At 38.7% G+C, this 22,990-nt stretch overlaps 1 protein-coding gene across 3 annotated transcripts in view; it reads right to left on the reverse strand.

Moving 5' to 3' along the window:
- Positions 1 to 10,081: 10,081 nt before the first annotated feature.
- LOC121370686 overlaps positions 10,082 to 22,990 on the reverse strand; it is a 29,296-nt gene continuing 16,387 nt past the window's right edge. For 2 of the 3 annotated variants that reach the window (XM_041496085.1, XM_041496087.1), the window contains exons 7-15: positions 21,014 to 21,187; positions 20,561 to 20,634; positions 19,915 to 20,097; positions 19,191 to 19,364; positions 17,952 to 18,107; positions 17,186 to 17,272; positions 15,920 to 16,103; positions 13,840 to 14,039; positions 10,082 to 12,282 (exon numbers count right to left, since the gene is read on the reverse strand). In XM_041496085.1, the coding sequence (XP_041352019.1) occupies positions 12,114 to 12,282; positions 13,840 to 14,039; positions 15,920 to 16,103; positions 17,186 to 17,272; positions 17,952 to 18,107; positions 19,191 to 19,364; positions 19,915 to 20,097; positions 20,561 to 20,634; positions 21,014 to 21,187 (1,401 nt within the window). In that variant the 3' untranslated portion in view covers positions 10,082 to 12,113. Of the gene's footprint in view, positions 12,283 to 13,835; positions 14,040 to 15,919; positions 16,104 to 17,185; positions 17,273 to 17,951; positions 18,108 to 19,190; positions 19,365 to 19,914; positions 20,098 to 20,560; positions 20,635 to 21,013; positions 21,188 to 22,990 lie in introns of those variants that run through there. The other variant, XM_041496088.1, reaches the window with a different exon arrangement.

Here is a 22,990-nt window from a genome sequence, read left to right on the forward strand (position 1 = left end):
CACCAGTCGTTTAACGCGCGTTGTAGAATAAGCAGGGGAAAAAAACATTGCTGCAATGCTGTTTTTGTGGATTTTTTTCTCTTTCTTTTTTCCCCTGATTTTTTATTTATTTATTTAGTTAGTTATATTTTAAATAACCATAGTGGTAGAAAATAATGCTTATCTATACTGTCATTCTTAAAGGCCTGTTATCATACATGTAGTTTCAAGTCAAATATTTTTTTAATATACCGTAACTTCCAATTGGTCAAAGTTACGTTACGGGGGTTTCCATTTTAGATCATATTACACTTCTCTCTGTTTTTTGTTGTTGTTTTTTTAATTATTATTTTTTATATTTTTTATTTTTTTTTAAATTATTGTTGATGTTTTTTGGTGTGTTTTTAAAAAAACACAAAAAAACTACGATTTTCATGTCAACGAGTAAAATGTGGGTTATTAATCGTATTCATAATTATCAAATGTGAACGACAAAACGGTATTCCATCATCAAAATGGTAGTTAAAAGGATGTTTGGCAAAGTCGTGCTTGCTTCCATGATCCACTATCAGGTGCTCGTCCTTAGGAGGACCGCCACTCTCCTACAATATCCATAGCAGGATGCGTCATCCCTCCTGCACTGCCCGTAGGATGACTGCCACTCCCAAGACTAGCTTAAAGAACCCAAACTTGCACAAGATACTTGTAAAAAAGCAGGTTTCAACGTTTGTGGTAATTGTGCCCATGCAGCGTCAAAAACCGCGCATACAACAACGGACCTCAGCAATTCGACCTCTTGGGATGGCCTGGTCGGGTATTCTGTTTTATTTAGTTTGGTTTAATATATTATATTGAAAATAAAGCAAGAAGAAATTATGAATGGGGATGGGGGAAATAATGTGTGGACGAATTTTATTAATAGCTTGGGTTACAGGATTGTAAACACGATACAGCTATTAGGGTTATTTAATTCTAAATTGACATATGAATAACGTTTTTCATTAAAACAATCATTTAAAAAAAACATTTGAAATACAATGATAAACCCAAGGAAAAAACCCACCCAGCAATACAAAAAACAAGAAAACAAAACAAACAACAACATTATGTACCTAGATAAAATAAAAACTAGGTTTTTAAACAATAAACACAAAGGTAAACTCATGTAAATATTCAATATTTTAGTGGTCGATTAAAAATAACAACACACAACAAACACACGGGGGGTGGGGGGAGAGATGAGATGGAAATGGGATGGAAATGGGATGGTGGGGATGGTGAGGATGGTGGTGATGGCGGTTGTTTTTAACGTCCTTCACTTTTCTGTTGTCGTACTATTTTATGTCCGTATCTCTAGATGTCAGTAAACACGAAAGGAAAAATATATGAATATCAAAGTAAAAAAAGATAACAAAATTGTCCAGTGAATATTCCAGTGAACACGTGTCCCGTCACTCTTTTTGTTAAATCCTCTATCCGACACTTTGAAATGGAGTAGTCGAGGAGAGAATTTAAACATTAAAATCAGGTGTATGATATTAATTATAATTTATTTTTAAAACAGTTTATTAGCATGCTTTGACATTTACCATTTCATTAAAAACACATCTTAGTTTGGTGTTTCGTTCTATATGTCAGAAAAATATAAGAAAAAAATCTATATCAACAAAGATTTGTTTAATATTATGATTTCGAGTTCGTGAATTTGTTTTTCTCTTAACACCCAAACAAGTATAACATACTTGATGAACATTCTTTGATAACCATCCTTCAATAAAAAAAAAAGGTTTTCTAAGTATTTAAATATTTACTAAACATTTCAATTTTTATTATTTATAAATTGGACCATGGGACATAAATCGTATATGTATCGTATACTGAAAAGGTCTTTGTACAGATGACTGCAGTCTTTAAATGAAGCTACCCCGTGCCACAATGGACCTACCCCGAAGATTATTTATCCTGAATGTTACATTTTTTTATATTTGTCATCCATATCTTATACTGAAAAGACGAACATAATGCGAAAATTGTCAAATCTCGCCTCCCGTATTTAGGCAGGTGGGGTCCATGCACGAGCTTTTGTTCCATTGGGTCCGCCTACGTGGCTCGTTCTGGCTCCTAATTGCACGCACTTGCATAATGAGGTATGTGATCCGAGCAAATTTTATCAGTTTTCAATACAAGTTAAACACTTACACTGTCAAGAGCATATAATAAGGTTTACCCAGTGAGGGAAGCTCAGGAAAATCTTTCATACACCAGCCACGTTCGAAAAATATCGAGAAATAAAATGTCCACAAATTAATGTCTGTGACACAAAGACGAAAGCGGCCAGATCTGTGAAAAGAAGGGGTTTTGCTCTGCCCGTGCGCGTGTGACAGGAATGGCTGCCGAGGGATAGAACGAACGCTTGGTCGGATTTCAAACATTAATCGTTGTCCGAACGGAGTTTTTCTTCTCTTTTTTTTTTTTTTTTTTTTTTTTCTTCATTTGAATTTCATTATTTAATGAGCTTCTGGCGCTTGATTCCTTTGTCTTCATCAAATACTACCATAATTCTTCAAAAACAAGAATTTAGTGTTTAAAATGTTCTGGTACTTGATTCCTCTATGCGTGTATTTATAAGCACTGTGAATTAAAATTAAACTAGAAATTATTGTTTGTGGAGGAAGATGAAAGCCGACTGTTTCAACAAACCATCAAAATATTAATGCGTGTTCATAGTCAAATATCAAATTCAAGATGATAAACAAAATGTTGTACTTGATTTGTTTTTGTTTGTTTGTTTGTTTGTTTGTTTGGGAAGGGGAGGTTATGAGGTATTTGTGTGTGTCTTTTTTTGTTTCTTTCTTTCTTTCTTTGCGTGTTTTCAGTTCATTGTATTCATCGGGGTCCAACAGAATATCTCCAGGGGTGGTGAAAAACAAAGAGGTAACTAAACGCCGCAGCTGGGTTTAGTGCAGACCAGTGATGGGGTTCAGACATCAATTACAAACGTACAACACGGAGGTGGGGGGTGCTTATCGAGTACATACATTCCCTGAGAATGTACCAGTCTTATAACAAGTTCTGTTGCATCTTACGTTTGACATGAAGTTTTTAATTTAAGCTAAGTTAAATTTGCTAATTGTGGTATGTTTCAAATTCCTTGGTGTAAAATGTACACAATCACAGTTCGTTAAAGATTTTGGAGGATTGAGTGCGGGGAGAGGGGTTAAAAAAATATACTATTTTAGCGTAGGTTTTTATGCATATCCCATACATTAAACTGGCATGACGAAGACTTAAGTTTCTTGCTTAAATAGTAAATAGAAGGCATCTCAGATCTGTCTGAAACTGAACAACCTAAATTGTTCAGTTCTGGGGTTTTTTAAATATTACTTTCATTTGTTATTATCAACTTCATCAATTTATCTTTTTTTGTCAGCTCTTACCTGGATACGATAAACTGTTTTAAGTTCACGATCAGTTAAAGTGTTGGATCTGACTGGTTACACATCCTGACTATGCATTAAGATGCATAGAGTACTGACAAAAACCAAACTCATCATCAAACGTTTTGGCGCGAGTCAAAAGACCACACCAGTGACAATTCTGTCTTGAGTTTTTACAGACATTAGGACAGCCAAGAAGACACCAGCTGTATAGAAATAAATATTCTATGCAAGAGACTTTAATATTAAGTTTTAGTCGGATGTACCTCGTTTTTCAAGGACCAAACCACACCGGAACTGGGTCTGGGTCTAGCGAGTTTGGTACCAGTTGAAAAAGAAATGCAATGAATCGAATGTGACTAAACCTACTGAATTAATATTTGTGCTGGCGCGAATTACAGATCTGACGATGGAGTCGGCGCAAGTCGACACCTGCGCCCATGACAGGCATGCGCTACATCAACTTGCTCTGAATGTGCACGTTAAGCCCTATGACCTGACTTGACCTGACAGATCTGGCAGCAGATGACATATTTTGACAGCGCTAGAATTACCAGATCCAGACCCAGCTTCAGTGCATTGTTTTTGGCCTCAGACTATGTATTTTCAAAGCTTGTAGGTCCAGGACAGCGTGCTTGCGTACATGCGTGTGTGTGTGTGTGTGTGTGTGTGTGTGTGGTCAATGTTATTAATCAACAACATTCTGTAGGGTGTCTCATAGATAATCCCAGGTGGTTTTAAAAAGTCAATTTACGTGATATTTCTAAATTTCAAGCTATACAGACTTACGCGCTCGATTTGTGTGATGGGATTATTCAAATATCTTTGTTTAAATGTTCCATACACACCACGAATAAAAACACACTGATGTAAATCGCCCAGTAAACGGTTTCCATATCACATTTTAATGCGCAGGCCAACCTTCCATTTCCTTACATGCCATTATATAAATATAATTAAGTTTTATTTTTGAGGACAGCGATATGCCATTGGCATTTACGTTGTGTATCACCACATCGTCGCCTGTCATCAATAACACACCCACCGGACAATCTTGGAAACATAACGCCTGCCTCACAGTGTTTGGTATCACAGTGTGACTGAATTCTTAAGAAGCTCCTAACACCAGAGTTAATTCTTCCTTAGTGTGTATTAGTTGGTCACACTGTTATTTGTTGCACGTCGAGGCGTAACACGGTAATATCGAGGATTAGTTCCGTGAGATTAATCTTCTTGATCAGAGAATAGAGATCATTACAGTTAATGTCAACACAGCCCACCAACGAACAGAACTCCGATGGAAAAAAACATCGACTTTGTAAAGCTACTTCGCCATCAAAATAATTTGAGGAATATGTATGTGAAATACGACCTGGGCCCGTGCTTATAAAACTTAAAGTCTAGACTTTAATAAAGTCCAGACTTTAACGTAATGCTATTTGAATGGCGTTGTCATGACGTTAAAGTCTGGACTTTATTAAAGCCTAAACTTTAAGGTTTATAAGCACGGGGCCAGGTCTTGTTCTTATAAACATTTAGAGTCTGAGACTTTAACGTTATGGCAACATCATTCAAATTGTATGCATGTGACGTCATTAGACACTGAGTCTAGACTAAATGTATTATATTCAATCTCTAATGACGTCACACGCATACAAATTGTATGGCGTTGTCATGGCATTAGTGCCTCAGACTCTATTTGAGTATTGAGTCTAGGTCCTTGCTTGAACTGTTCTTCCTTGGGCTTTTATTTAAATGAATTAAATTTATTATTGTAAGTTTTAACTAATTATTTAGACTAGCCCATCAACATTTGCGCCATTTATTAAAAATTTATATTTTAATCATTAATAATTTACTTTTTATGACGCATTCAAAAAGTTAACCCCCCTACCCCCCCCCCCCCCCCATTAATTTTTAGACTTGATCAAAATTTCCCTTTTTTTTTTTTATAAGGAAGTAATTCCTGTCCCGAGTCAGGCCCCCGATCATATCAGAGGTCGGACTCGGGATGGGCGTCTTCGAAACCCTAATGCTATATGAGCACGTTAAACCTACTTGAACTGTCTTTCTATGCATATCCGTGTGCGCCCTCAAACGTTCCTTGTTTACAGAAACTGTAAAAAATAGTTTTTACGCCTTTACGGTACTTGGGGCGCGTTATAAAGACGTTTTCCTACATATGGAGCTGGAACCATATATCGTCGTCAAGGTAAACTCTCCTTTGTAAATCACCTGACAGTGAATCATGGCTACATACCCTCACAAATTTATTTAAACATCTTTTCGAATCAGTGCTGTGCAAAAATAAGGTATTTGATATGTTTATGGCACTCGTAATCGTCCTGGGTTCGAATTATTAAAGCTGTCTTAAACAAAATCGTATTATCCTTGCAAGACTTTTTGTAATGCACGTAGCCAGATCGTAAAGTTGTGAGTGTTTTGTGATGTAGGCCCTTGAATGTTACAGCTTCTATTACAAGCTTTTAAAGTTTATATTGTGTTGGTGTAACATTAGCGTGTAGATTAACGTATGTATTCGTCAGTTAGCTCAACGACAACAACAACAACAACAACAACAAATCTAACGAACCAAAACACAAGCTACACCTATCTTTTTTATTTAGGGTCGAACGGTTTTTAACTTACTAAATGGGGCGGGATTTAGCTCAGTCGGTTGAGTGCTCGCGTGAGGTGCTTGCATCGCAGGACGGAACCACCTCAGTAGATCCATTCAACTGATTGTTTTTTCTCATTCCAACCAGTGCACCACAACTGGTCAAAAGTCGTGGTGTGTGCTTTCTTGTATGTAGGAAAGTGCATATAAAAGATCCTTTGCTGCATTAGGAAAAATGTAGCGGGTTTCCTCTGATGACTACGAGTCAGAATTACCAAATGTTTGACATCCAATAGCCGATGATTTATTAACCAATGTGCTCTAGTGATGTCGTTAAACAGAAAACAAACTTTTTAAATGTAATAAATGGCCCAATAAAAATATTGCCTGAAACAACATAATACTATATGCTTTTGTCCCGAAAAGTACTTCATAGTTATACAGTAAACAGCTGCATATATTGTTATATTATTGAAATAAGCCATAATTAGTAATTGCAAACTGTCTGATCACTATTACTTGTTTTTTATTGTTTGTAGAACGTACACCATTTAAAAAATCTATAAATGAAGAAATAAAGAACGAAAGCAAAGAACAAACAAGTAAATAAATTGATATCTGCATGCATATACATGTGCACAAGTTGCTCATTGCATTTAATTGTTGACATTCTAAAAATGACTATTATTAATGAATCGATTTGCAGTCATGCTTGTTTTGTGCCATATTATAAGGATCCAGTTGTATTGGTGAAAATTACAAGTATCTTGGTCTGGGTGTGTTTATTTTGGTATATATATATACTTAACTCCAAAAGAAACGCGAAAATTTTAAAATATTAAAAAACCCACATTTGAATAAACTATGTACAAATCGATTAAGTTGACCAATAGCCATCTTGTCAGCGTATCCAATTCCACATAACGCATGAAACGAGTACAGTGTGACGTCACGCACGTGCTGAAATTGACGACCAAAATCGATCTGGAATGCAAAACGGGTGGATCATGAAAGATGCGAATTGCACGTGAAACACTACCAGGCCTGGGTATAAAAGAAACGCCAGACAGCAATGTTCAACTCATTTTATGAGTAGCGATACAACGATGCCACGACTTAACGCTGATTCCAGACATAGAGCTTTGGGGAATTTGGAGGCCGGAATGGATGCCAGGCAGGTTGCACGTGCTTTCGGTGTCCATGTCTCGACAATCTACCGTCTCATAGACCGATTTCTACAGAACAACAACGTCGTCGACCGTCCACGTAGCGGCCGTCCCAGAGTGACGTCACAGCGCCAGGACCGTTACATCGTCCGAACTCACATGCGTGATCGGTTCGTACCAGCCACCACAATAGCCCGGCAGACAGTGGGAACCCACAACCGCCCCGTTTCCTACACCACGGTACGACGTCGTCTGATCGCCATCCATCTGAACTGTCGTCGACCGTACATTGGACAACGTCTCACACAGCGACACCGCCTTGCACGACACAACTGGGCTGTTCTGCATCGACAGTGGCGGAACCGACAGTGGCAGAACATCGTCTTCTCCGACGAAAGCCGCTACTGCTTAGATAGGGCCGACGGTCGTATGAGGGTGTGGAGGCGTCGAGGTGAGCGCTTCACAGATGCGTGTGTTATGGAGAGGGACCGTTGGGGAGAGCCTTCCGTCATGCTGTGGGGTGCCATATCCTGGGGACGTCGTGTACAACCTGTCATCTTCGACAACAACGGCCGAGGACGCGGCAGGGGCGTCACAGCACAGCGCTACATCGACGAAGTGCTCACGCCTGTGGTGGTGCCTTTTTTCGCGGGTCACCGTCAGATGGTTTACCAGCACGACAACGCCAGGCCACACACGGCACGGGCCACCCAGGCATTCCTGGCACAGCACAACATCATCACAATGGACTGGCCAGCTTTAAGCCCGGATCTGAACCCCATCGAGCACTTGTGGGACGAGGTTCAGCGTATGATGAACCAACGCCCTGCTCCCGTGGTGACACAGCAGCAGCTCCGCCAGGCCGTCGTGGACACCTACAACAACGTGCCCAGGGCCTTCATCAGGAACCTCTTCCTCTCCATGGGTAGGAGGTGTGCGGCGGTCATGGCCAGCAATGGCGGACACACCCGCTATTAGTGGACATGTTTGAGTGGCATGTGACGCCATTGAAGAAGCGCCATGGCTTTGACATTTCAAATGACAATGCGACCTCGATTTTTAACATGTCAATAACATGAAATCTCATCTTTACGAATTGTTTAAGTTTTTCATAGAAACGATTATTTTAAGAACTTTGGGACGTATTTCAATGAGTGCACTCAAAATCTCCAATCTACGTATTCGCGTTTCTTTTGGAGTTAAGTATATATAAACACCACCACCACCATTTCACCATTTCAGTGTGTGTGTGTGTGTGTGTGTGTGTGTGTGTGTGTGTGTATATATATATATATATATATATATCGATTTTTTCTATGCAGTCGACGCTTTTAAAAAAACATAAAATAAAAAAACACACAAACACAAAGACAAAGTGGGGGAAAAGCCAGGTCGGTTCTGAAATTTCGGTCCGACTAGAAACCGATTTTTAAATATTTTCTTTTGCCTAAGTTTGGGACAGTATTGGTAAGGTACAGTTCCTCTTGACACATTGAGTCGGGTCCACCTTTTCAAGGTTGAGAAAGTCATGTTTACCTTTTTAAAACAAATACTTCGAAAACTAGCAGCAACAATAAGGGAAGGAGGGACGGCTTATATGTTTTGATTTGCAATTTGGGGAACAATGCAATTTGGGGAACAATGCAATTTGGGGAACAATGCATTATCTTCATATTCGCCTCCCACGTCCGATGCCTATGTGAATCCGGCCCTAGTTGCCTGAATGCAACTAGTTATTGATGACTGGTATGTCGAAGTTTGCAGTACATCCTGTGTTGATTGTGACAAAATGCATACATAGTATTCTTTACACTACAAAATGATAAAGTAGGCCGACTGATATTCTGACTGCGGGTTTCTACACTCACGCTAATCTACCCAGGACACCGCGCTTCAATCTTAGCTGAACAAAAGCACAACAGTTTTATAGCAATGCTAGTTGTTGTAGTTTTTCTTCTATAACTACGCATAAATTGCGAATTGGAGCTAAGGGAGACAACTCATTACCTTTCTTGTAAGTAGGAATATTATTCGCCCCTTTTCACGGATTGTTAACGGAACTTTTAAAAAATTTTAAAATATGCTATTTAATTGATCGGTTATTTTGATTGGTTTTGATTTTGTACAACAGTAGTTATGTTCCACATAAACTATCAAAAAATGGTCTGCTAAGGAACGGAGGCATAGTTATGGATTAGCCCGAGTATCCTGACGGTAAGAGAGTTAGACTTAAGAGTATTTTTACATGTCCTTATACCACTAAGGTTTCAGGCATGTCCATCCCGGGTCTGGTCTCTGAATAGCCAGTGGCCTGACCCGGGACAGATAGAGAGTTAGCTGGACATTTGGACAGTTATCAACGCTCTCTAACCGTCAGAGATCAATCTATATAAATTCTGCGCAATCGCTGCCTACCAAACGGTAGTCAAAGATTCCCGCTCTAATACAACAACAATCCTATGAATGACGTTAAATACCGTTACATCGATAATTTTCGAATTCCCTGACAACACATGTTTCACACTACAGGAAGAAACTCGTTAGCAACTACGTATTTAACCGGAACATTATAGAAAGGGGGTCCAGTCGGATTTCTTCATGTAGTGTGTGTATTAGTGATTGTATTAGTGATTAATATGTCAATTTTTTTTTAATCAATAGTTCTTGAGTCCGCCCTTGGACTCGCATATTAAATGTCGTAGTTGGTGATTTTAGTATCCTGGTCGCAATTTTAGTTGATCGGTATACACACAACAATAATATTAAACGCTACTAGATTTAAGATTGTTAGACAAGTCATTTTGTTGTTGTTTTTGTTGTTTTCTGTTCCTTTTTTTAAAAAGAAAATTAATTATTAAAAAATTAAATAAATGTGTATAACCATCAAATTCATTTTATTTATAAAAACCAGTTTGTACACAAGTACTATGCGTCTTAACGTGTCTGTGCACTCTGACTCGTAACTGTGTTTAAAATTGCATTCATACTGTGCAACTTGTAGTAATGATTTGTTTTATGTAATTCAGATGTATCTAAATTTGGTCCCAAGCTACAACTTACACAGTAAGAGTAGCATACAATATAAAGTATTATAAATTGCATGCTACAAGTCGTTACTACATGAGAACAACCCTGTACAGTAACACAACAGAATGTTCAGTGGAAACTGAAAAGCAAACCTATTAACACAAAATTTGAACACAACTACAAATCTAATGAAATACATAACACATTACAGCAGAATAAAAATTTTTTAAAAACATGTTTATTAAAATAGTAAAACGTACCAGATTTGTTTTTATGTTAACGTAAAAATGCATAAAACGTTATTCAATATATAAATATAATGTTTGTATATAAACAAAAAATATAAAAATTTCCTTAATACCCCAGTTCATTTTGATTAACCATAGTAAATGACAATATTCTGTGCACTATTTATCAGACACGTAGCCGAGTACTTAATGCTGGTTATGGTAGGACAAATGCATTAAAGGAATTTAAAGCTGCCATTCAAATTATAGTGTTTAATATATTAGTACTATTAGTTAGAAAAGACAGCCCAGTTTAATTTTCTTCCTATGACGAGTTATTCTTCAATTTCCGTTAACTGATATTCTTAATCTAGGTTACAGTTAAAGTTTGTTTTGTTTAACGACATCACTAGAGACATTGATTTTTTCATCATCGGCTAATGGTTGTTAAATATTTGGTAATCCTGGGGCGTAGCCAGAGAGGGAAAAATGCCGAGGCAAACCCAGACCTGTAAAATAAATATCAGTGTCATGGGAATAATAAAATAAATCTGGGGAAATTCATGTCTCATACTGGCTACGTCATTATAATAGATTACATACAAATTCTCTTTTGGTCAAATTGAAACTAAATTGAAATTGAAATAGATCTAATTATATTTTAATTTTTTTTTTTTTTATTGAAACACATTTTTAAAAACATTTAGAAACACAAATGGATTAGGCACTTTTTTCCAACTTACTAGGACATTGATATATTTATACAAAAGCCATGATAAAAAGTAAAAAGTAAATAGAGATGAACACAGTTAGTATCAAGTTTACGAAAAGGAGCTAAGTGCAAAAGCGTAAAATAAGCTGAGCGCAAAAGCAAAAAATCGATGAGATTAAATAAAATGCATCGAGACACTTAACGATGTTTATTGATAGTATAGGAACAACACACGAGCTTATTAACCTTGGTGTAATTAGTTTTGTTTTGTGTTTTGTGTTTTGTTTATTTGGTTGGGTTTTTTGTTTTATTTGTTTGTTTGTTTGCATTTAAAAACGATTTAAAAAAAAAGTATTTTAATTATACAAACAGAAAGTGTACTGTGGCTGTTACATATTAATTAATAATGTGGATGTAGCTCAGTGTTAAAATACTCGCTTGAGGTGTCATGGGTCGTACGATCGATCCCCAATCTATCGTGTCAAATCCCTAATCAATGTCAGTGGACATATCTAATGACCTTTTGCCTTTACAACAATAGGATAAGCAGCCTATGATTTGATTTGACCAATATAATATGACTAACAGGCAATAAGATATATGACTAACCACATGACATGATACCACATGACTAACAGACAATATCATATGACGTCACTAACGGACAACACCATACGATGTGATCAACAGCCAATGATTAACAAAGTGACATTAAGTACATACATATTCATGTTTTAAAAACAAATCGGCTTCTTATAAAAATTATTCTTCAATAACGTTGCACTGCAAGTTAAAGAATAATATATCCGATAAAAAAAAGTTCTGGAAGACGTACAATATCACATATCAATTTTCGAAGTTCCTGCGAAGATTTTTAATGGGGGTTTTCTTCTTCCTCTTCTTCTTCTTCTTCTTCTTCTTCTTCTTCTTTCTTTTTAAATTCATCATCTATTGTTCCTGTGTTGAGTTACTACTGGTGGCTTGTGAAGGGTCATCTGTTGGTGAAATATGGATATTTAAATTAGTTGGATTCAATATCTGTGATTCGATGTTAGTTTGATCTTCCACGGTAGATGTAATCGAGTCGTTGTCTTGGAGCAGACGAGACAGGTTGTTCCTGAAAAAACACGAAGAAAATCAAATTCTTATCATTTCAAGACACATGGAGTACATTGGATAATTGGTTCATTTAGTATTTTCCGTCATGGAACCCGAGAATACCAGGTATCACTTATAGATGAAAAGTCTGGAAATGCCATGAGCTACGTTTGTAGGTGGAGGTGTATTTTCTTCTGGGGTTTTTTTTTGTTGTTTTTTGTTGTTGTTGTTGTTGTTGTTGACAAATGTGATTTCGCGTATCTAATTACGTTTCTTTAATTTTGATAAATGTTATTCTAGAATAACAATATGTATGATAAAATATCTAAATTAGTGTTAATGAATGGTGATTCTGTAGGCAATTTCTCAAAGCAAATAATACAAAAATTCTACATTTACTGAGTCATCGGGATATTGCACTCCCAACTCCAAATATTATGCGGATAATTTTAACATGCTCATATACCACTAAGTTTTCGAGCATGTCTATCCCGGGTCCTGTCTCTGGATAGTCAGGGGCATCACTCAGGACAGAAAGACAAATATCTATAAATGCTCCCCCACCCCGCCCCAGTTGCTGACATTTTCTGAACCAAATTCAAATAAAATAATTCATGAAGAAAGAAATGTTTTATTTAACGACGCACTCAGCACATTTTATTTACGGTTATATGGCGTCAGACATATGGTTAAGGACCACACAGAGTTTGAGAGGAAGCCCGCTGTCGCCACTACACGGGCTACTTTTTCCGATTAGCAGAAAGGGATCTTTTATTTGCGCTTCCCACAGGCAGGATAGCACAAACCATGGCCTTTGTTGAACCAGTTATGGATCACTGGTCGGTGAAAGTGGTTTACACCTACCCATTGAGCCTTGCGGAGCACTCACTCAAGGTTTAGAGTCAGTATCTGGATTAAAAATCCCATACCTCGACTGGGATCCGAACCCAGTACCTACCAGCCCGTAGACTGATAGCCTAACAACTACGCCACCGAGGCCGGTGAAAGAATTCATGAAGACATCTCGTAATATGTGCTTTGTTACCATGTGTCACGTACATGATTGTTACCAGTATCCTCTATCGTGGACGGAGAAAGATAAAGTTTGTTTTGTTTAACGATACCTCAAGAGCACATTGATTTATAAATTATCAGCTATTGGATGTCAAACATTTGGTAATTTGTACAGAGAAAGTTTAAAGATTCGTTTTGTTTAACGACACCACTAGAACACATAGATTTATTAATCATCGGCTATTGGATGTTACACATTTGGTAATTTCGACATATAGTCGTAGAAAGAAAACCCACTAAATTTTTCCATTAGTAGCAAGGGATTTTTTTTTATATGCACCATCCCACAGACAGGATAGCAATCACCACAACCTTTGTTATACCAGTCGTTGTGCACTTGACGGAGTGATTAATAGCCAAATAGGCCCACCGACGGGGGATCAATCCTAGACCGACCGCGCATCAAGCGAGCGTTTTAACACTGGTCTATACGTCACGCTCTCTTGTACGGAGAAATGATTCTGAAATAAGTTTGGCGTTTTTGCGAGTTATATGTACTCACTCAATCCTGGCCAGGGCGTACTCCTGCCGAGACAGGCGGTTTGTGACTGTGAGCAGCGTGAGTTTGTGTGACTCGAGGCTGTCCCAGATGTCCTTGATGTACTTGTTGATCTCGTTGAGCGGGGGGTTCTCCCACTTCTCCAGGATGTCGCCCGGACTCGTTAGCTCCTCCATCTCAACGTACTTGCTGATCCGCGAGTTCTGGGAACAAAAGGTAAAGTCTGTTTGTGTTTAACGACACCACTAGAGCACATTGATTTATTAATCAGCGGCTATTTGTTAAAGTTTGCTTTTGTTTACCTACACAGCTAGAGCACATTGGTTTATTAATCATCGGCTACTAGGTGTCAAACATTTGGTAATTTTGACATAAATTTGTTTGTTTGTGTTTAACGACACCACTAGAGCACATTGATTCATTTATCATCGGTTACTGGGTGTCAACCATTTGGTAATTTTACATATAGTCTCAGAGAGGAAACACCACTATTTTTATTATTTTTTTTTTTCATTAGTAGAAAGGAATCTTTTATATTCACCATCCCACAGACAGGATAGTACATAACACAGCCTTTGATATACTAGGCGTGGTACACTGACTGGAACAAAAAATAAGCCAATTACGTGAATCTGTATAGAACACGAGGTAAAGGCCGCTTTGCATGTGCGCAGTTGTTGGCGCTGTGCGGGCGCGGTACAGGCGCGGAACACGGACAGTTTGATGCTGTGGTTATCAGTATGAGCAGCGCAATTTTTTGGTAATCGCGCTCGTTCCGCCTGAAAGTCTGAGCTCATGGAATACAGTCATTAGGCACGTTCAGGAGGGCGAGCGCTTGCTGTTCCTTACTAGAAGCGCTCGCCCTCTTGAACACGCTGCTGGGACACACAGATAATGGCTGGTGTTTATGGGTATGGGTAATTTTTGGAGTGCTTCCATCATAAAACTGTTCAAGCACGCTTGTCGTGGGCACAACCTCTGACTTCGTCAGACTTCTGTCCAAGACTGGTATTGGTCGTTATGTTGAACTGAACTTTGTGCAACCTAATCTGGCAACAGATGTCGCCTGCCTGTCCAGACTGTTTACTCAGAATAGAGGTTAATTAACTAGTTTCGCCGGTGAATGTTAGATGGAAAACTTACTTTTACAATATAGGATATTGTTATTATTCACCAGTAAAACAAAATTAATTAATTCCGAAACAGACCTATGGTATTCAAGTATGTATTGCACCACTAGTTACTTATTTCATATTTCATATTCGTGACTTATCTCTCATAGTTCCATAAAATGGCTTATGTATATTTATATTTCTTATATTTTGTATATGTTTGTGATGCATGTGAAGGTGAGGCATCAATAGATTATCTGTCTGTCTGTCCAATAGCCGTTCTGTATTTTGTGCTGGAGTGTCGTTAAACATTAATTTTAGTCTGTCTGTCTGCAGTTGTAATGCACAGGCACGGCGCAGCAGGGGAAACTGGGAGGTGCTCTAGCCCCCACAATAATTCTGAATATAAAAAATATATTATTGGTAGCAAATATTAAGGCAGAAATGAATTTTACTTGTAGAATGCAGAAAAACCGCATTTCAAGAAATCTAGTTTTCAAAATTGTACGGGGGAGCATACCCCGAAACCACTAGAAACTTTGCTTTGCGCCCTCGATCTCAGTCAGCCCCCCCCCCCCCCTCCCCAATGTTTACTGCTTCCGCCGTGCCTGATGCATAAGATAAAGATAATGATAAACTTGATTGCATATGAACATTCCACATTTGCATATAAGAAGTGTTGTTGTGTTACTTTTTTTCATTTCAACTTATTTTCGTGCCAATATCCAATTAAGGTTTAAGCACGCTGCCCTGGGCACACACACCTCAGCTATCTGGGCTGTCTGTCCAGGACAGTGAGTTAGTTGGTTAGTGGTTAGTCGCAGAGAAGAAGGTGTAGTGGCCTTACACCTACCCACTGAGCCCTTAAGAACTCGCACTGGGTTGGAGCAGGTACCGGGCTGCGAACCCTATACCTACCAACCTGTAGTCCAATAGCTTAACCACAACGCCACCGAGGCCGGTTGTGTTACCTTGCCAATGAAGAGGCTGTTGAGCTCCACCCTGGTGATGATCCATGCCCGGTTCAGTTCCAGGCCACGCTGAGCGTCTCGCTGGACATTCTGGTAGGTGTCGCTGACCTGAGCGATCAGGATGTTGAGTAGAATCACACAGCACGTGAAGAGGAAACCCACCATCAGGATCGTGCTCAAAGTCCTGGAAATTCAGTTCAGGAAGAGGGAAAAAAATGTTTTATTTAACGACACACTCAACACATTTTATTTACGGTTATATGGCGTGGAACATATGGTTAAGGACCACACAAATATTGAGAGAGGAAACTCGAGGTCGCCACTTCATGGGCTACTCTTTTCGATTAGCAGCAAGGTATCTTTTATATGTACCATCCCAGACAGGATAGCACATACTACGGCCTTTGGTGTACCAATGGGCCCACTGACGGGAATCGATCCCAAACCGACCGTGTATCAAGCAAGCGTTTTTACCACTGGGCTACGTCTCGCCCATCAGTTCAGGAATGCAGAATTTCAGATAATGGAATCAAGAAATTATTCAGTTTAGTTATTCAATTCAATAATTCGATTCAGTAATTCCGTGGGGTTGTTTTTTAAGATAACTGTGTTCAATGGTATGTGCTATCCTGTCTGTGTGACAGTGCATATACAAGATCCCTTGCTACTAATGAAAAAATGTAGCAGGTTTTCTCTATGACTAAATGTCAACATTACCAAATATTCCATGGTATGTGCTATCCTGTCTGTGCGATAGTGCATATAAAAGATCAATTGCTACTAATAAAAAAATGTAGCGGGTTTCCTCTCTATGACTAAATGTCAACATTACCAAATATTTGACATCAAATAGCCGATTATTAATAAATCAATGTGCTCTAGTGGTGTTGTTAAACAAAACAAATGTGAACTGAACAGTTACTAGTATTGAATTCACGTAATTCAGGGTTTTTTTATTCAGTTCAGTTCAGTACATCACTTCCTTAATCAGGGCTTACCCTGAATCGAAAATACCTGTTGCCAAACAATTAGCCACTGAATTAATTGAATATTATTAACTGAATAACTAAACTGAATTACGGTAATTCAGTTCATTTATTTAGTTAATAATTAAGTTCAATAATGCATTTTAATTTGTGCAGTCTATAAAATTCACCATCTCATACAACATTCTGCACTTAAAGGCAACCTCCTCTTTTTCAAAGTACTTTTCTCTTATTGACAGGCATATTGGTATCAAAACAAAGTTCAGTGAGTGTTTCTTACTTGTATCCATCCGGACCGGTATATTCTACAACTGGCTGCGCCTCAATCAGGGAACGTACACCCGTGAAGAGAATATTCCAAAAGTTACTGTAAAAATATCAGTATTAGAAAAATTAGTATAAGTTAAATAAAAACATTAACATTTTCAACAATATCTCTTTCCCCATTTCTCTCTGTATCTCTCTCTCTCTCTCTCTCTGTCCATCACTGTCTCTCTCTCTCTCTCTCTCTCTCTCTCTCTCTCTCTCTCTCTCTCTCTCTCTCTCTCTCTCTCTCTCTCTCTCTCTCTCTCTCTCTCTCTTGTGATATAGACCCCATCGTGGTGCAGGGGTGGCAACATTCTGATGGGTTTCCTTGAGAGTGGCGAATACAGCATATATTCAGTATCTCTTGGGAGTTTTTGAACAAGTTCTTTATGCATCTGTTTTCAAATATGTTTTTCATTATTTTGATTTGGTGCAATATTGATTTGTTTACCACAGCTACATACACTGTTTCCATGGTCTAATCATAGCGTTTATTTCATTAATAGTTTTAGAATTGTAAACTAATCTTCATCATACACCATTGTTTGACACCCAATAACCGATGAGTCTTTTGTGCTGAAGTGTCGTTAAACATTTATTCATTTATTCATTCATTCATTCATTCATTCATTCATTCATTCGTGATATAAAGGTCTATAAAACTATGGAAATTAACAATTATATACTGAATGTGAACACTAAAAACTTATAATAAAGAAAAGCCTGAATCAGAATGTTACCTGGTTTCTGAGTGTAGCTGAAGCGACTCCTCCCCTCTCAGGGCTAGAACAAACGACCCGCTGAACGTGAGCAGAATGACGGCGAACAGAATCGTGAACTGGATGAAGTCGTGCTCGAGGATTCGCCACAGAATCTGTGAATAGGCTCCCGTCTGTCTGGGTTAAACAATACGTCTGCTATCAAATGCATCTTGTATATACAGTACATTCTCTATATGTTCAAGTTAGATATAGATAGATATAATTATATGTATGTACAAAAGAAGATTTAAAGAAAAATAAAACATTCATTACAGCAATACATAAATCGGATCCCAAATTAAGCGGCCACAGTAAATGTTTACTGGTCTATAAAAGAGATATTTTAACAACAGCGCTAAGGTGCAGCAAATAATGGATCTTCACACCTTCGGGAATACTATAGTACCCATTCAGTCCCGACATCTCAACTGTGTATCAATTAAGAAAGTAGGACTGGAATGCATCTGACAATGACAATGACAAAGAGATTTACGTGCACATTCAGAGTAAGCTGTTGTAGCACACGCCTATCCTGGTCACAGGGACCGGCCTTGGCCGGTTCCCTCTGTCCAGGACAGGAAAGAGTTGGGGGAGGGTTGTAGAGAGGGAACGCCTGCACTGGCAAGCGTCAAAGAGGAAGAGGTGCGCGTTTACATGAAGGAAATTTAGCGCAATTTTGATGGTCGTTCTAATTGAAATAGTGAAGAGAGCCAATAGGTTTTGCTTTTAGTATTCCGAATGTGGCTCTTTATTATGACCGTCTTGGTGCTGTAGGGTGTCTCCCTATGTTGCCCATAGGGCCCTTAGAAAGGGCCTGATCTCTTCTGATCGTGGCATGACAACCCAGGAGAGAATGCATCTAATTGCCGCTTAACATATGTAGATTCACTTACTATGACAATACACCGCATGAAGTAGGAATTAAATAATTAAATGGAAAAAGAAAACAAACGTATTGAGAATGGATAACCGGCCTCGGTTGCGTCGTGATTAAGCCATCGGACTACAGGCTGGTAGGTACAGGGTTCGCAGCCCAGTACTGGTTCCAACCTAGAGCGAGTTCTTAAGGGTTCAATGGGGAGAGAGAGAGAGAGAGAGAGAGAGAGAGAGAGAGAGAGAGAGAGAGAGAGAGAGAGAGAGAGAGAGAGAGAGAGAGAGAGAGAGAGAGAGAGACAGAGAGAGAGAGAGATTGATTCAATACATATTTGTTTCAATTACCTAAATACAGCTGCATATTTAAATATCCTGAGACTCCACAACAGGTAGCCTATGGAGTAAACAAACCACTGTTCCTGTCTGTACGTGAAGCGTAGCGGCAAAACAGCGATCAGTAGACATGACGAGCTCAGGTCTATCCAGTTGAATTGGTCTTTCCAATAATCTAGTTTGTGCCTGCATTAACGAAGGACAAACATCATTAATTACACAGCAAAATTATTATGGTAAACTACAAAATATACCAGCCCGAATCAAAACTGATTGACTCAAACTAATGTGAGAATATAAACGTAAGATAGGGGAGGGATTTAGCTCAGTTGGTCGAGTGCTCGCTTGAAGTACTTGCGTCTCAGGATCGAACCGCCTCGCTTGATCCATTCAACTGATTGGGTTTTTTCCTCGTCCCAACCAGTGCACCACAACTAGTCAAAAGTCGTGGTATGTGCATTCGTGTCTATGGGAAAGTGCATATAAAAGATCCCTTGCTGCATTAAGAAAAATGTAGCGGGTTTTCCTCTGATGACTTCGTGTCTGAATAACCAAATGTTTGACATCCAATAGCCGATAATTAATTAATCAGTGCTCTAGTGGTGTCGTTAAACAAAACACATTTCATAAACATAAAAGACAAATACTCGTGGTACCATTTCGACCCCTGACATGTATATCTAAATTGATGCTGAGCTGTTGTAAAATACTGTGTGAGTATAGAGAAGGTGCTCACTTTCTGAACTGGTTGAGCTCAATGAAGAATGTCGTCATCACAACAAGATACGTCCACACTTCAGTGACGGCACGAGAAATCTGAAGAGCGCCCACATAGGACGCAGGCTCCGTCGCCATAGTAGCAACTATGACAGAAAAAGTCATAGCAATTAGCGTCAAACAATACATGAACGTGTTCATTCTGAAAAAAAAGAAAAAAAAACAATAGACAGTCAGTGTTTATGTATACGATGAGTTAATGAATGAACGAATGAATGAATGATTGAATTAATTAATTAATTTAATGGAAGAACGAATTAATGCTTAAAGACATCTCAGCACAAAAAATACATCTGCTATTGGTGAAATCATAAGAGGGAAGGTGAAACAAAGACAGACAGAGAGAGAGATAGACAGAAAAGGAGAGATAAAGAGCGACAGACAGAAAGGAACAGAAAAAACGACAAACAGAGAAAGAGACAAATGGTGAAAAAGATGGAGGAGAAAGAACAAGAGATCTGGAGACAAAATCACATAAACTAATACGGCCATTTTCAGCTTTCCTTCTTACAGTACTAAAATTAAACCTCAGTATGTGAGAAATCCTCATGAATTTAATGCGGTGAACTTGGTAGTTAATTTTAATTAAAAGAGAAAAAACTTACTGAAATCTAAATCTAGCAAACAGCTTCCATTTTCTACGGATAAGAAGTCGAACGACGTCATGGTACACAATAGACTACAACATATAATAATAATTCAAGTTTATATAAAATAATAACAATTTCATTATTATAATAACAAACATGTATTAATAATAATGAGACGAAGATGAATAACATCTTGCTGTACTAAAAGTTGGCCTCTACAAAACTGCAGATCCATTGTCCTATATATACTAGTATTAGGCTATTTTAGTTTCCTGGTCTCTTTAAACAGGTGGCTGCTTAACAGAAGTGAATATTTAAGTTGGTTTGGCTACATAATAGAATAGATTGAACAATAAATATGACAATAAAGCTAAAACAAATTTAATAAAACAAACTTTCATGATCACAGAGTAAGGAATTTACTAACAACCAGTTTATGGCTAGTGTGACATTTATTGCAGGACATACCTTAAATCCCCCTTTGGATATAAGATGCAGACATGACTTGGAATTTGAACTGAATTCTGGATGATGAGGGGTCCTGCCATGTTCGTCCGATTCCAAGAGGTGATAGAATACTCGAACATGGCCGGTTTTGCCGATAGGATCAATCATGCAGTCCAGTATACCCATAACAGATTTCTGTGACAATATGAAATCATTTGAAATTTTATTGCTTGTTTTGGTGGTGATATTGGTTTTGGTGGTTATGGTGATAGTAGTGATATTGGTTTTGGTGGTGATGGTGATATTGGTTTTGGTGGTGATGGTGATAGTAGTGATATTGGTTTTGGTGGTGATGGTGATAGTAGTGATATTGGTTTTGGTGGTGATGGTTGTAGTGGTGATATTGGTTTTGGTGGTGATGGTGATAGTAGTGATATTGGTTTTGGTGGTGATAGTGGTAGTAGTGATATTGGTTTTGGTGGTGATGGTTGTAGTGGTGATATTGGTTTTGGTGGTGATGGTGATATTGGTTTTGGTGGTAGTGGTGATATTGGGTTTGGTGGTGATGGTGATATTGGTTTTGGTGATATTGGTGATATTGGTTTTGGTGGTGATGGTGGTAGTGGTGATATTGGTTTTAGTGGTGATGGTGGTAGTGGTGATATTGGTTGTGGTGGTGATGGTGGTAGTGGTCATATTGGTTTTGGTGGTGATGGTGATGGTGATATTGGTGATATTGGTGATATTTGTTTTGGTGGTGATGGTGGTAGTGGTGATATTTGTTTTGGTGGAGATGGTGGTAGTGGTGATATTGGTTTTGGTGGTGATGGTGATATTGGTTTTGGTGGTGATGGTGGTAGTGGTGATATTGGTTTTGGTGGTGATAGTGGTAGTGGTGATATTTGTTTTGGTGGTGATGGTGATATTGGTGATATTTGTTTTGGTGGTGATGGTGGTGGTGGTGATATTTGTTTTGGTGGTGATGGTGGTAGTGGTGATATTGGTTTTGGTGTTGATGGTGATAGTGGTGATATTGGTTTTGGTGGTGATGGTGGTAGTGGTGATATTTGTTTTGGTGGTAGTGGTGATATTTGTTTTGGTGGTGATGGTGGTAGTGGTGATATTGGTTTTGGTGGTGATGGTGGTAGTGCTGATATTGTTTTTGGTGGTGATGCTGGTAGTGGTGCTGTTGGTTTTGGTGGTCAGTTATGCCATACTGGTTTTGGTGGTGACGGTGATGGTAGTAGTGGTGTTATTGGTTGTGGTGATGGTGATGGTGATGGTGGTAGTGGTGATATTGGTTGTGGTGGTGGTGGTGATGGTGGTAGTGGTGATATTGGTAGTAGTGATATTGTTAGTGGTGATATTGGTTTTGATAGTGACAGTGATGGTGGTAGTGGTGATATTGGTTGTGGTGGTGACAGTGATGGTGGTAGTGGTGATATTGGTTGTGGTGGTGACAGTGATGGTGGCAGTGGTGATATTGGTTGTGGTGGTGACAGTGATGGTGGTAGTGGTGATATTGGTTGTGGTGGTGACAGTGATGGTGGCAGTGGTGATATTGGTGGTGGTAGTGGTGATATTGGTTGTGGTGGTGACAGTGATGGTGGTAGTGGTGATATTGGTGGTGGTAGTGGTGATATTGGTTGTGGTGGTGACAGTGATGGTGGTAGTGGTGATATTGGTTGTGGTGCTGGTGGTAGTGGTGATATTGGTTTTGGTAGTGACAGTGATGGTGGTATTGGTGATATGGGTTGTGGTGGTGGTGTCGGTGGTAGCGGTGATATTGGTTTGGTGACAGTGATGGTAGTAGTAGTGATATTGGTTCTGGTGGTGGTGATGGTGGTAGTGGTGATATTGGTTGTGGTGGTGACAGTGATGGTGGTAGTGGTGATATTGGTTGTGGTGGTGACAGTGATGGTGGTAGTGGTGATATTGGTTGTGGTGGTGACAGTGATGGTGGCAGTGGTGATATTGGTTGTGGTGGTGACAGTGATG

The sequence above is a fragment of the Gigantopelta aegis genome, chromosome 4 (genome assembly GCF_016097555.1).
Source record: "Gigantopelta aegis isolate Gae_Host chromosome 4, Gae_host_genome, whole genome shotgun sequence".
Classification (NCBI taxonomy): domain Eukaryota; kingdom Metazoa; phylum Mollusca; class Gastropoda; order Neomphalida; family Peltospiridae; genus Gigantopelta; species Gigantopelta aegis.